The 14,609-nt window shown below is 51.3% G+C and overlaps 1 protein-coding gene across 1 annotated transcript in view; it reads right to left on the reverse strand.

Annotated features, from left to right (window-relative positions):
• The window catches only part of LOC147748761 (pre-mRNA-processing factor 40 homolog B-like), a 146,360-nt gene that overhangs the window by 51,869 nt on the left and 79,882 nt on the right, over positions 1 to 14,609 (reverse strand). The window contains exons 17-18 of the mRNA XM_086928428.1: positions 7,468 to 7,605; positions 5,680 to 5,775 (exon numbers count right to left, since the gene is read on the reverse strand). Coding sequence (XP_086784554.1) covers positions 5,680 to 5,775; positions 7,468 to 7,605 — 234 coding nt within the window. The remainder of the gene's footprint in view (positions 1 to 5,679; positions 5,776 to 7,467; positions 7,606 to 14,609) is intronic.

The following is a 14,609-nucleotide window of genomic DNA, read 5'->3' on the forward strand; positions in this document are numbered from 1 at the left end:
CTGTGACCTAGTCACAGCGAACACATGTGCTGGCAAACCTAACATTTCCATGTGAGTCCGGTGCTCCACTTCTGACCATTGTGACGACTCCAAATCATTGCCCAACAAACAATCCACTGGGAGGTCTGGACTAACTACAACCTTCTTTTGGCCAGTTACCCCTCCCCAGGAGAAAGCTACAATTGCCATACTGTGATTGGTAGTGACATTGCTTGCATTGGTCACCAGGAATTCTGTACCTGGCATGATCTGTCCAGGGTCCACAAAGTTAGGCGTCACCATGGTGACGCTGGCACAAGTGTCCCTATAGGCCTGAGCCATCTTTCCATTTATGAAAGGCGTCTGTCGGTATTTGCCCAAAGTATTGGGGCTTACGTCAGGGGATACGTCTGCGTCCCCCGTACTGACAAGGACAGCCTGAGTGAGTGTGCCAACTAAGTTGTCACGCCCCTCAGAACCCAGGGTTAACCCTACTAAACCCTTGGGAGGCGCACTACCACTGCTGACTGTACTAGGGGGCACAGGTGCCTTAGGGGCTGCAGTGGCAGGAGTCTGCCCTCCTCCTTTCTTGGTGCACTCACTAAACCAGTGAGATTTACTTTTACAGTACTGGCACCACCTTTTGGATTGGCCTTCTTTCTTCTTTTGGGGAGCCTGACCCCCACCCTCTTTGGGTTGTTGGGGACCTGTCGAAGACTTCTGGTCATTTTGTTCCCCTTTAGAATCTTTACCCTTCTGGTCTGCTTTCTTCTGACCACCTTGATTCTGGCCCTGGTTCTGCTTAACTCTTGTACGAACCCATCTGTCTGCCTTCTTTCCCAATTCTTGGGGAGAGGTCAGATCCGAGTCGACAAGGTGCTGATGCAACAACTGGTTCTGACAATTGTTTAAAATTTGTTCTCTCATCATCAAATTATACAATCCTTGATAATCAGTAACCTTACTGCCCAGCAACCAGCCCTCAAAAGCCTTAGTGGCACAATCGACGAAATCAGACCAATCTTGAGACTGCGTTTTCTGGGTATCCCTGAACAGCACCCTGTACTGCTCAGTGGTTAGGCCGAACCCTTCAACGAGTGTATTCTTCAAGACTTGGTAATTGTTAGCGTCCTCCACCCTTGTGGTGAGGAGCTTGTCTCTTCCTTTTCCTTCAAAGGAGAGCCACAAGATAGCTGCCCACTGACTCTGGGGAACACCCTGCACAGTGCAGGCCCTCTCCAAAGCGGTAATCCATTTGTGGATGTCGTCCCCTTGTTTAAAGGGGGGCACTATCTTCCCAAGGTGTTTCGTATCGAAACTCTTTTCCCTATTACTAGGTACATTGCTGCCACCAGTGGGGACTACCCCACTTAACTGTTGCTCTCTAGCAAAGGCAAGCCTTTCTTTGGCCAGGGCAAGTTCTTCCCTTTCGATCCTCAGATTGGCTGCCCTTTCCTTAGCTTCGTACACTCTCCTCTGAGGGGATGTCATCCCTCTTTGAGAAGAGTTGTGAGAGCCATTGGTTCGAAGGGATCCGCCAGAGTCTCTTGACAGAGATCGGGCTCGTCCATTCCCAATGTTAAGCTGACCTGATAGTGGCCCCAGGGGTTCCCCAGTACCGCTATCATGTTTGCTTAAGTTGGACCTGCTTAGTCTGACGACTTCTACCTGTCCCTTATCTGCCTCATCCCCAGAGAGATCCTCATCCTCATCCTCCTCGCCATCTTCGTTCTCAGTTGCGAGGTGTATGAGGTCAGGATCGTCCCGGGTTCCCTCGAGGGGAGGCATGTCTCCTTCTGGATTAGAAGAGCTACGAAGTTTCTCAGCTCTCCTGGCATCATAAGTCTCCAAGAGACCAATCAGAAAGGACGTTGTGGGGTTAGACCCCTGCTGAATCTTCCGGGAGTGACACAGTCGTCTTAACTCCTTGAAGCTCAGCACAGTATATCCTGAAGGGATGACCTGTGGAGGGTCAACTGACACAAGGGGAGACTCAGAGTTTCCTCCCTGGCCCGACATACTGTTTCTAGTGTGGTGTAAGTGATGCACCTACCTACACTATGTGTTTTCCTACTGTTCCCTTGCTAAGAGTTGTAGCCAAGGTGTGCTAAGCCTTGAGGAGCTACAACAGCTGGTTCAGTAGAACTCAGAGTATTCTAAGCTTTTAGTTATATGTACTAACAGTACTTGTGCGATCTTTCAACAAGATATTCTTAGGATACGGGTGGTAAAACAACAGCAAGCTCAAATCCCAACCGCTGCTCACCAATGTGAGAAGTTGGCCCGATATGCAACGTTCGCTATTCTAGCGACCGCTATGTATCGTACCAACGACCCTTATGGTGTTTGGTTGTAAGTCAACCTATAGACCAGCTATCCTAGTAGCGTGGATACGAGCAGTCTAAGGCTAAAGACTCGAGAGGGCGTGTTAAGCCAGCTGTTTACCACACATGTACCCCTTGAACACCCAGTGAAAGGACACCACACAAGTGTTATGAAAATAAACAGGATATTTATTAAGAATCACAACAGCCCTGTACTCTTTATGAGGACAGGGTACTAAGCACAAACCAAATCTCTTTAGCAAATACTTCAAGTGCACAATTTAAAAACAAGTGTCCGAGGACACGGGAAGGTTAAGGTTTCGGGCGGACCCGATAAGGCAAGTCGGAAGCGAGGGACTCGGGACCCTAGAGTAAGGAGGCTATGCAGGCACCGAAATGCCGAGTTACCTAGCCACGAGGGCTGCGGCTGCACAAGTCTTACAGGCGTCGGGGTCTTCGCTGACGAGCCAGGAGCCGGAAGAAAAGGAGTTGCTGGCCGGCGACCAGTGCTGAATAGTTCGTAGAGATCCAAGCCTGGATCGGAGATTGAAGAAACCTGAAAGCAGAGGGGACCAAGTTCGTACTACTAGCCAGTAGTCAGAGGGTACCAGGAAGGCACCGGTTGGCCGTCACCTCGACCAGGTGAGTGGGCGACGCTAGGCTCGGCAGTCTCACGGACCAGGAGGCATTGTCGGCGACCACGGCGGAGGTGCGAGCTGTCCCACGAAGGATGATGCGGTCGGCGTCGCTGGGCCCAGGATGGGGCAACAAGCCTTGGCAGTTCTCAGGGCCACGTGGTGGGCCTAAGATGGCGTCTTGAGTGGACCAGGAGGGTCCGGGGTGCTTCTCGCAAAGATGGAAGCAAGGGCCGGTCTGGAGCAACCAGACCAGCAGTGATGATTCTCGGATGTCGTCACAGAAGGGCACAAGCCAGCGGCTAGTGACCAGACAACGTGCTGAGCAGCGAGCAGAAGGGCCCCACGCAGATCGTGGAGATGCTGGGAGGCTGCACTTCGGTGCTGGAGCGGCTCAGGGTCGGGGCTTCTTGGACCCCAGAGCACTCACCAGAGAGTTACCTCGATGGTCGTGCTGGTTTTAAGAGCGTGCAGGTTCTGATGATGGCCGGTCCCTCGAGGTCTCGTCGCACCCACAGATCACAGCTGAGCTGATGACGTGGGTAGAGGTCAGAGGTGCCAGGGAAGCCGGTTCTCGTCGAGCTGGGCCGTCGGATTCCTTGAGGAAGGACTTACAGCAAACCGCAGAGTTCTTAGATGGTGCCTGCTGATGCAGGGTGACTACTCCTTAGCCACAAGGGAGAAATCTTGAGAAGAGTCTTGAAGTCCTTTCGTAGAAAGTATTCTTGATTCAAAGATGATCTAATTTGGAAGGGTCCCCGCTCCGGCCTTTATTCTAAAGAAAGGGGTGGGTACATGACTAGGTCCTGCCCTAAGGGTGGGACCAGGAAGGGGGGTAGTTACACCCCTCTCCTCTGCCGGACTTTCCCCAGGCCAGGGCTGTCGCCCCTGGAACTGGTTCTAACCGGCAGATGCGTAGTGAGCACCGGGGTGCCACTCCGCAGTCACCTTCTCGCAAAAGCCCTACCTACCCAGAATACACAAACCCTGTCTGGGACGGTGCGAACACCGCCCTTGACAGGAAACCCTTTGTCCAAGTGCTCCTCGCTGGAAGGACTCCCAGCAGCAGGAGGTCAGACTCGTGTCTGTGGTGGCAGCCTCCATTTTGTGGAGCTGAGGCTTTCGTTAACTTTAACCGGGGTTCACAGTTACGTACATGTCGTGTCCCTCTAGAAGGGCGGAATGCTAACCTCGTCGCCAGGGTTGGTGAGAGGGCAGCACCCCGATTCGTATGACACCTTACTCGACATGTCTTGATAACGCGACACCGAAGTTACCGATGTGGTACGCGTTATCATGGAACAGCCATTGGGTCTTTTCTCCGCAAGCTGCAACCGGCTCGGCTCGGGCCAGAACACAGTTCACACGAGCCCATGCACTCTGCCTTCAGGATTGTCAAGGCCTGCCATAGGAGTGACTGATAGGAACTCGGGTGTCCATTGTATGGTTAGATATAGGCTACTATATCCAAAGCAAAGGGTGATTACACGACTTCGCCCCAGCTGTCATGCAGCCAGTTGTGTCAAATTTAGGAGGCCAGCCAGGGGTGGCATAATACATGCTGCAGCCCCTGGCGGCCCTGGGTACACCTATGCCCTGAGTTACAGGGTCTGATAAGGTGGCCCAGTACCAATTGGTAAATGCACCTAGGGTACATATCGTAATTTAGAAAGAGAACAGCCAGGCTGTGGGTCTGATTGGCAGGCCCACAGCCAGAGAAAGTCGTAAACCAGTGAAACAAAAGCAAAAAATCTGGGTGATCATAGGATTGCAGACCCTACTCTCCTACACTATCATCCTGAATTTTACAAATAATGTGTTACAACTATAAAAAATAGTATGAGAAAACATCAACTATTAGTTGGTCTGTAGTATAAAGGCTCAGTAAAAATCCAAGTTTTGGTAAGAGCACTATCCAGCAAAGATGTTTTTGCATGAACTTTTTTGGATTAATCTTCGCCCATAGGAAAATGTGACAATCTCACTGATATCTGAATCTAGATGCTCATTTACATCCAGGGTGTACAGTTTTTTGTTTTTTTATGGGACTGAAGCCTTGCTATTCTCCCAAAAATATTTGTTTTCACTACAAATAACAAGAAAACTCAACATTGCCTCATGAATTAATTTTTTTAATCTCATTTTGTTTTATCTAGCTAATTCTTGAAAGTATTAGCTGAATACATTGGGATGAGGTAAAGAATTAGATGAATAAATTGATATGAGGTCATGGTGAATATTCTTTACAAAACAATACAGTAATTGTTCTGATGCAGGCGATATTAGAGATTTTGAGTACTGTTTATGAAATGCGCAAGTTTGCACATTGAGTCTTAAAAACAACGTTTTCAAATGAATTAAAAGAAAACACATTAAAAACGTGAGTGGCCCCAGATTGTATAATTTGGGAAACATAAATGAGAAGCTGGGAAATGTTGCAGATGTCAGAAACTGTGGAAAGCTATCTAACTATGAGAGCAAAGGTTGAAACCTAGCACATCTTTCCAAGACACCTGTTAATCTGAGGTAACATCAGCAACCCTCGGGTCTATGCTCTAAACGTCATTGTAATGGCTTAACAAATGGAAGTTCCCACCAGGTGCAGGCCCACAAGGCCTTCAGTGTGAGACGCTTGGAGGCTTCCCAAGAACATTCTGCTTGGGAGATGGAACCCATGTAAGAGGATCTACAAGACAGACAGGGATATCCCAACAACAATAGTGCCACTTATCTCTCCTCACCTCTAGTCCGTGTAGAAATTCTTTATAGAGACGAATCCTTTCAGACTCTACCGTGATCTGGTCGAAGGATGGATCTTTGATGAAGCGTTCTCGCACCTGGGGGAACAGAAGCTATTAGAACTTGGTCTGAACTGGAAGGTAGATAACAATGTGGTCAGTACAAAAAGAGGGGAAACTGCCTTTCACCACTGGGGGCAGAACATGTCCTAACCTGGTCATTACTGATTTGGGGTTGAGATGCCAGAAGTATGTCTTTAGAATTTATTTTACTGTTCTATAGAGCATGAATTCAGCTTTTGCTGGTCCACATCAAAAGAGAAGTGATTGATTTAGCAATGGATTGGTTTTAAAGGCGGGTGCAAACTCTACTGTCATCTGTGGTAATTTAGCAGAGGTGTTGGTTGGTTTTAGAGAGTGGATTTACACTGATGAGCATGAGCAGAACTTCTAGGTGGTAAAAAGGTAAATGGTACTTATGCCAGTGACTTGATCTTCCGTGTGAGCTACGCTGTAATAACGGAGGATTGGTACTGGGGAAATCATATTTCAGGGTGTATAATATTGTTTGCTGTTTGTTCACACAGCTGCAAGAACCCTCACAGTGTAGGTGGAAAAATATTTTCATAGGCATGTAAAAAGTTATCAGTGTGAAGAGCTTCCAAACAAATGTGGTATTTTACACTTTAACCATTTACTAGCCCTTGGCTAATTTAAGTGAAGAGCATTCTCAAGATAGTGGAATAGTGAAATAGCTTGATGGTAAAACATCAGATGTCAGCAAATGACCTAACCCAGAAGTTCAGTTCAGGTCCTGTGCCAAATAAAAGTGTTTTACAGGATATACAACTAAGAGCACATAGCTAACAGGGTAGTTTCAGGGCCTTGACCTTTGTTGGAATAAATATCATGCTTTCGCATTGTTTAACGTAAGTTAGCATTTGCGGCGCCGTTTTGTGTACAGGTGCCATTTTGTATTATGATCAAAATCAATCCTTTGCCACTTCTGAGAAACGGCCTTCTCTAAGTTATGTTTCTTCAGAGCTGAGTTTTGCTACACTAATGAATGCACTGTTCTTATTAGCGCATATCTTTCCTTTTAGATATAGGCCTTCTCCCACTTGTCTAGTGGTGGGCACGGGCAGAATGACCTTGACTGGTAGATAGTGTGTGCCCGGCCCCAGAAACAAAACTTACTCCTTTGTAATTTAATGTCCAGCTGCATCTCTCTTTTGAAAATTCCACAGTGGGCGTGCTTACATTGGTTTCAAAATGTACATAATGTATCGTGCTTGCTGATGTCAGTCCCTCTGCAGCACTCCTAGCAACTGAGCAGACAGGGCTCCGCTCTGAGTGTACTTTGACTAAACTATCATTGGTTTGTATTCTCTACTGTCTGACCGACTCTTCATTTGATATGGAAGGCTGAGAGGTGGTCGTGAGTAACCCGGGTGACCCTAATTGGGCCACTTCCTTCACCTTGTGCAATGTTGTTTTGTGAAGACACCTTACAGAGCGGCCCTGGAGAAGACCACCAGTTTGGATGGTGCTAGGTCTGGTTGCAAGTTGACACTAGTGCAAGAGACAGGGGCATTGCCTGGTGAGGGTAGGAGACTGGTGCTGTAGGGGACTAGTAGTGAAGGCAGAGCTGTTAGACTCTTTCAGTTGGGGTCAGAGTGCAATGGAGTACGTAATGCTGGGATGTGTGCTCTTAGTTAGGGTCTGGGTGCAAGGACAGGGAATATAGCTGGGAGCAGGGGTTAGATGTTTAAGAATAGTAAGAGCTCTCACATCCTCCCAGTTGGATTTGGGTTCCAGGGACGGCACCGCCTGCTTCAGCATGGTCTTGAATGCAGCCTCTCTCCTCCGAAGCTTGCGGGCCTCATCCTTTTCACGTTCTCGCTCTCGGGCTTCAGCTTTCTCCAGCAACTAAGAAATGATAACGAGCTGTTAATACCTGCTCTTTGCACAGCACCATCCTCCAGCTATAATGCTTATAGTCAGCATGTCAGCATTGCAGGCCTCTGCCCTCCATGGTCACCTGGCCCTTTAAATGATGGCCTTAGCATCACAACTCTTGGAGCTCTTCTAGTCAGCAGTTTGGCCCCAGTCACTGTATCATTTCAGTAATACAACTCTCCAGTCCTCCAGCAGTCCGTATTCCCCTCAGCCCATAGTGCAAATTCTAAGCATTAAAACACTGCTGGGCCATTGATCACTGTACTTCTTTGCACTGTGTAATCACAGTTCTCTGTGCTCTCCCCAATAAACCATGAGCTCCCTGATCTTGTATGCTCTTTTCAATTCATGTTGATAACCCTGTACCGCTCAAATTACTTCCATATTTCACTATACTAATTCACCACTAATCTTTTATGGGTTCTGGAGTAGCATGCTATTCACCGAAAAAGCGCTTTGACGCCTCATCAGGGGTAGTAAGTGCTATATAAATACAATTACAATACAATACTGTGCCTACTCATCCAACCCTGTATTGTATCAGTATTACAACACTTTTCTCCTCCAAATGGCACTAGGTGCCTCAACCAACCTTGTAGTAGTATCTCGATACTGCACTTCTCTGATGCCACTGGCATATGTGCCCCTTATCAAACCCTATAGTATCTCAAAAATACAACTTTGTGTACACCGAAAGCAACTAGGTTGTCCTGATCCTAATATTTTATCCAATATCGGCCACACTAGACACATGGCAAGATGTACATAAAATGCAAAGAAGAAAGTGATTGGACTTGTGTTGGTTAGATGTCCCACTCTTGCTTCTTTTTTCGACCAAAAGATCAGTAAAAGAGCGGAGCATACATGCCATTAATTAGTCAAATCCATATTCTTGATGATAATGGGGAAAACCAAGGCTATGGAAGACCTGGAGAGGCAGCAGGGGAATCTAGCTTAATTCACCAGTTGATTTCAGTTGCAAGACACTTTATATAATTTGAGTGTTCTTCTAAATCCCCAATTTTAGGAAATAGTGTGAGAAATGTAACAAATGCAATTTATCGAAAATGTGGGTAGTACATGGCAAGATCATGTAAATACCCAAGAAATTACTTGATGACGGATAGTATATTTGGCAGGATTGCTTTTAGTAATATTTGAAATCTGAAAGAAACAGGTTAGTGTTAGATTCCTTAGCTTAGAATATCCCCAGGCGTCAGACTGAATCCAGAAAGTTTTGGGTAGCAGTAACCCTGCGCGTCAGTAGGCGTCCTCTGCGGCTCCGCGTCCATCGTCGGCGTTGTGGTCGCTGGAAAGACGTCGTCGGAGTACTTAGACGCCGCCCTCGTGCGCTGACGTTCGTTCTTTTTTCTGCTCCAGCAAGCGCAGATCCAGGAAGATCAGTACTCTTTAGCCACTTCTTGACTAACTTTTTTCGATCTGCTTTGGATCTTCTCGAGTTGTTATCGACTCCGGTGCCGGTAGGGATGCCCAGGTTCAAGCCCTGTGACGACTGTAAACGACTAATGTCGGGTACCGACCCCCACCGTCGGTGCCTTTATTGCCTCTGGGCCGACCATGATGACAAATCGTGCCCCGACTGCCGGGCCCTGACGTCGAAAGCTAGGCGGGAGCGGTCCCGTAATCGTCTCGAGATCCGGCAGTCAGCCCCGCGCCGCTCGAGGTCCTAGTCCAGGAGGAGGTTGAGGGACCGGTCGCGGGGCCACAGTCATCACAGCTCGGCGAATTGACACCACTCGTCGGGTTCAAAGTCCTCAGGTAAGTCGAGGCACAAAAAGTCGAAGAAGCAACATCGCTCTTCTGACTCCCCCCGACGCTCGCACGACACGGCCGGGGGTTTGGGCGACACCGCCCTCGCGGCTCCGCCAGAGCCGCAAGCGCTGCGTCCAGCTCCACACCCGCTGGTCCCTGGGCTGAACGCACGCCGGAGGAGATCAGCACCTTCCTCACGGCCATGAGGTCGCGCTGCCCCGGCGCCGTCGGGTGCTTCGGCCCCGGCACCGTTGGCGACTTCGGTCCCGACGCCGCAGGACTCTTCAGGATCCAGGCCTGGATCCGTGTCGACGCCGGTCGACCTTACGACCCCTCCGCCGGCGTCGTCACCAAGGGTGTCGCCCCATCCCCGATCCCCATCCCGGACCGGATCTGGCATCGGACCGGCGTCGCCCGTGAGCCTTTCACTGGCGATCCGGCGCCATCCTTTCTTTCTGACTTTCAGGAGAATGAGGACAAGGGGGATTGGGAGGGGTCTGAGGACCCTCTGGCACTGCAATGCCAGTTGAGTTAGGACTGGACGGACATACTTGGGGAAGCCAGTGGTCTGGACACTTCGCCCGACACTGGTTTTGTCTCCCGATCTGCCGTGGGCACGGAGGAGGGGGCTGCATACAGCGCGGTGTTGACTCGGGCAGCCAAGACCTTAGTTCTTGAGCTCCCAGTCGCGGCTGTGAGGACTAACCTCCTCAATGAGGTACTCAAACCGCAGGTAAGCTCCTCAGAGCCTCTCCTGCCGTTCAACGAGGCCCTCACTGACGTTCTGTTGGGCACCTGGTCCAAGCCCTCCACAGGCCTCCCTGCGGATCGGAACGTGACCTGACGCCACCGCTCCGGGCAACCCCAGTTTCCTGTCCGTTCACCCCACCCCTGACAGCCTGGTGATCCAGGCCTCAACTTCCCAGGCCGCATTTCCGACTGCCCCTCTGGATCGGGAATCCAAAAGGTACGACCAGTTCGGTAAGAACCTGTTCTCCTCACTGAGCTTGGGGTTGCGGTCTGTCAACACCGGCTGCCTTTTGGGCCGTTACTCCCACTCTTTGTGGGATACGGTTGCGGAAGTGCTGCCGCAATGCCCAGCGGAGGTCAAGGCAAAGCTAACCCAGGCCCTCGCGGAGGGAAGGGACGCAGCACGATATTCCATTCGGTGTGGACTGGATACCACGGACTCGCAAGGCAGGGCGATGACAACGACGGTGGCGGTTCACCGCCACGCGTGGCTGAGGTCCGCCAACTTTTCGGGCGATGTCCAAGCATCCCTTATGGACATGCCCTTTGATAGCTGTCGACTTTTTGGCGATACGGTGGACAGCGCACTGGAACGTTTTAAGGACTCCAGGGCTACCGCCAAGTCCTTGGGCCTTGGCCAACGCCAGAAGACTTCTGCCTTTCGTCCTTTTCGTGGCCCCTCACGTCCCGCTAGCCACAGGCCGCGGTCACGGACGTGGTAACCGCCGTGGCGGTGCCGGGGGACACAGGCAGGGCCAGTCCACACCCGCCCCTGCAGCAGCTGCCTCAAAATCCCCCTAGCTCGAGTTTTCAGGCCCATTCGACGCCAGTGGGGGGCAGGGTTCGCCATCACCTCCTTCACTGGCGCTCCATCACATCGGACAGGTGGGTGCTGCAAATCGTCCAAAGGGGCTACTCCCTCCCCTTCGAGGCGACCCTTCCAGCCATTCCACCGCAGTACCATCGCATGTCGCGGCATCACTTGTGACTTCTGCAGGAGGAATTTGCGGCCCTCTTGGCCAAGGGGGCCGTCAAGCACGTTCCTGGGCCCGAAGTAGGACGTGGTTGCTATTCCCACTACTTTCTGGTACCCAAGGCCCTATCTTGGATCTAAGGAGCGTCAACGGCTTCCTCCGGAAGGAGAAGTTTAAGATGCTGACTTTGGCTAAGGTCCTAGCTGCCCTGGACCCAGAAGACTGGATGGTAGCTGGTAGCGTTGGACTTGCAGGACGCGTATTTCCACATCCCCGTCCTGCCGGCCCAACGGGGATACCTGCGGTTCACAGTAGGCCACAAGCACTTATAGTTTACTGTGCTCCCCTTCAGCGTTACCAGCGCCCCACGGGTGTTCTCGAAAGTGATGGCGGTAGTGGCAGCTCATCTGCGCAGATTAGGGGTTTCAGTCTTCCCCTATCTCGACGATTGGTTGTTGAAGGCGGGCTCGCCCCAAACAGTCGTCTCCTACCTCCAGAATACGGCCGACCTTCTGCACCAGCTGGGGTTCTCCATCAACGTGCCGAAGTCACACCTGTGTCCTCTCAGAAGCTCCTGTTCATTGGAGCGTTTCTAGACTCTGCGCAGTTTCGGGTTTATCCTCCCGAACAGCGGGTTCGGGGTATTCAGGCTCGGATTCCGGTCTTTCAGACTTTATCCCGAGTCTCGGTCAGGTTGACGCTGCGGCTCCTGGGGCTGATGGCCTCCTGCATCCTTCTGGTGCATCACGCCCGGTGGCGGATGCGGGCTCTGCAGTGGGACCTGAAGTTTCAGTGGGCACAGCATCAGGGCAACCTGTCCACCCACGTCCGGATCTCGGAGGGCACTGCGAAACAGTTGCAGTGGTGGCTCACAAACTGCAATTGGGTCAGCGGCAGATCTCTCTCCCTTCCCCAACCGGAGCACGTAGTGGTGACAGATGCGTCCCTCCTGGGATGGGGGGCCACATGGACGAGAGGGAGATCAGAGGCCTCTGTTCTCCGGCAGAGTCCCGGCTCCACATCAACCTTCTGGAGCTGCGGGCGATCCGACTTGCACTGAAAGCATTCCTTCCCTCTGTCTGGGGAAGTGTAGTGCAGGTGTTCACGGACAACAACACCACCATGTGGTACTGCAACAAACAGGGCGGGGTGGGGTCGTGGACCCTTAGTCAGGAGGCTCTGCGCCTCTGGACATGGATGGAACACCAGGGCGTCCCCTTGGTGGTTCAACACCTGGCAGGTTCCCTGAACGCCAGGGCAGATGAACTCAGCCGCCGGTGCAGGATGGATCACGAATGGCGTCTGAACTCTGACGTGGCGCAAGGCCTCTTTCGGCAGTGGGGAGAGCCTTGGTTAGGTCTATTCGCCACCGAAGAGAACGCGCAATGTCATCAGTTCTGCGCGATGGAATTTCCAAGGCAGCACTCGAACGGAGACGCTTTTCGTCACGAGTGGAGCTGAGGTCTGTTGTACGCCTTTCCGCCTATACCACTTCTGCCAAGAGTGCTGAAGAAGATCAGGCGCGACCGGGTCCAAGTCATCCTTGTGGCTCCGGACTGGGCACGAAGATACTGGTATCCCGAGCTACTCCGCATGTCAGTCGATCCTCCGATTCGTCTGTCTCTTCAGGAGGACCTGACGCAGCAGCAGGGGACGGTCCTCCACTCGAACCTGTCCAGCCTCCACTCCATGCGTGGAGATTGAGCGGTGGCAGTTGAGGCCATTTGACTTGCCTCCTGAAGTATGTGATGTGATTCTGGCAGTCAGGCGTCCCTCCACAAAATCGGTATATGCCTGCAGGTGGAACACATTTGTGGCATGGTGCACAGCAAAGGCTGTGGATCCTCTCTCTGCCCCCTTTCAGAGGTTCTCCTCTACCTTCTTTCTCTGGCCCAGCAGGGCCCTGCTCTGGGCACTCTTAAGGGCTACCTCAATGCCATTTCTGCCTTCTTGCGGCTTCCTGATCAGCCTTCTCTTTTCAAGTCCCCTGTTGTTAATAGATTCTTGAAGGGCATCACGCACATGTTCCCTCCTTTTCCTTTTGTGATGCCGCAGTGGGACTTGAACCTTGTTCTTACATTTCTGATGTGCGCTCCTTTCGAGCCACTTCATTATTGCCATCTTCGTCTTCTTACTCTTAAAACTGCATTCCTGGTAGCCATCACCTCTGCCAGGAGAGTGAGTGAACTCCAGGCTCTTTCTTCTAAGCCTCCTTTCCTTTCCGTCCATCTGGAAAAAGTTGTGTTGAAAACACGTCCTTCTTTCCTGCCCAAGGTGGTTACAGCCTTTCCCATCAGGCAGTCCATTACCTTGCCCACCTTCTTTCCACCTCCGCATCCTTCCAAGGAGGAAGAGAGGCTCCACCGCCTGGACCCAAAACGTGCGCTCCCCTTCTACCTTGATCGCACACGCCAGTTCCGGGTGGACGACCAGCTCTTTGTTGGTTACGTGGGCGCGAAAAGGGACGGGCGGTGCAAAAATGGACCATCTCTCGGTGGGTCGTGTTGTGCATCAAGATCTGTTACTCCTTGGCTAAAAAGGAGCCCCCTGTTGGGCTGAGGGCCCATTCCACTCGGGCCACAGCGGCTACTACTGCCCTGGGTCGGGGAGTCCCCTTGCAGGACATCTGTCAGGCAGCTACGTGGGCCTCGCTGCACACGTTTGCTAGACACTACTGCCTGGACAGCCAAGTCCGGAGAGATGGCTTTTTCGGCCGTTCCGTTCTCCAGGGCTTTCTGGTGTGATCTTGGTCCGCAGACCCACCACCGGGTTGGTATTGCTGGGGTATCTATTCTAAGGTAAGGAATCTAACACTAACCTGTTTCTTTCAGATGCACAAGTTACTTACCTTCGGTAACGATATATCTGTAAGAAACAGTAGTTAGTGTTAGATTCCTTACCGCCCCACCCATCCTCCCGGTTCTGCGGACCGATATCTAGGGTTAAGGTGTTTCCCTTTGAGGGCCCTAGTTTTATGGCACCAGTGTCAGACTCTGGCATGGCTCTGCGTTCCTGGCGTGGAAAGCTATGTACAAGAACGGACGTCAGTGCGCGAGGGCGGCGTCAAATTACTCCGACGATGTCATCCCGGTGACCACGACGCCGACGACGGAAGCGGAGCTGCAGACAACGCCTACCGAAGTGCAGGGGTACTGCTACGCAAAACTTTCCTGATCCAGTCTGATGCATGGGGATATTCTAAGGTAGGGAATCTAACACTAACTACTGTTTCTTACAGATAGAAGGTAAGTAACGTGTGCTTTAATGTAGGGATGTTGACTATTGCGGGCCATTATTTACATTGTTTTAAGCGACTATTATGGAAGGACCTGTAAGGGTGTTCTAGATAGTGCACAGAGTTTTTAATATTGAGTGAGTTTCCAGGTGTTTGCCAAAAGGGCAGCCATCGTAGGAGGTTCTTTCTTCTAAGGTTCAGCGGGCTTGCTTGGGAGCTACAGGTCCAAGCACAGGAGTGAT

This window comes from Lissotriton vulgaris, chromosome 1_1 (assembly GCF_964263255.1).
Source record: "Lissotriton vulgaris chromosome 1_1, aLisVul1.2, whole genome shotgun sequence".
NCBI classification, from domain to species: domain Eukaryota; kingdom Metazoa; phylum Chordata; class Amphibia; order Caudata; family Salamandridae; genus Lissotriton; species Lissotriton vulgaris.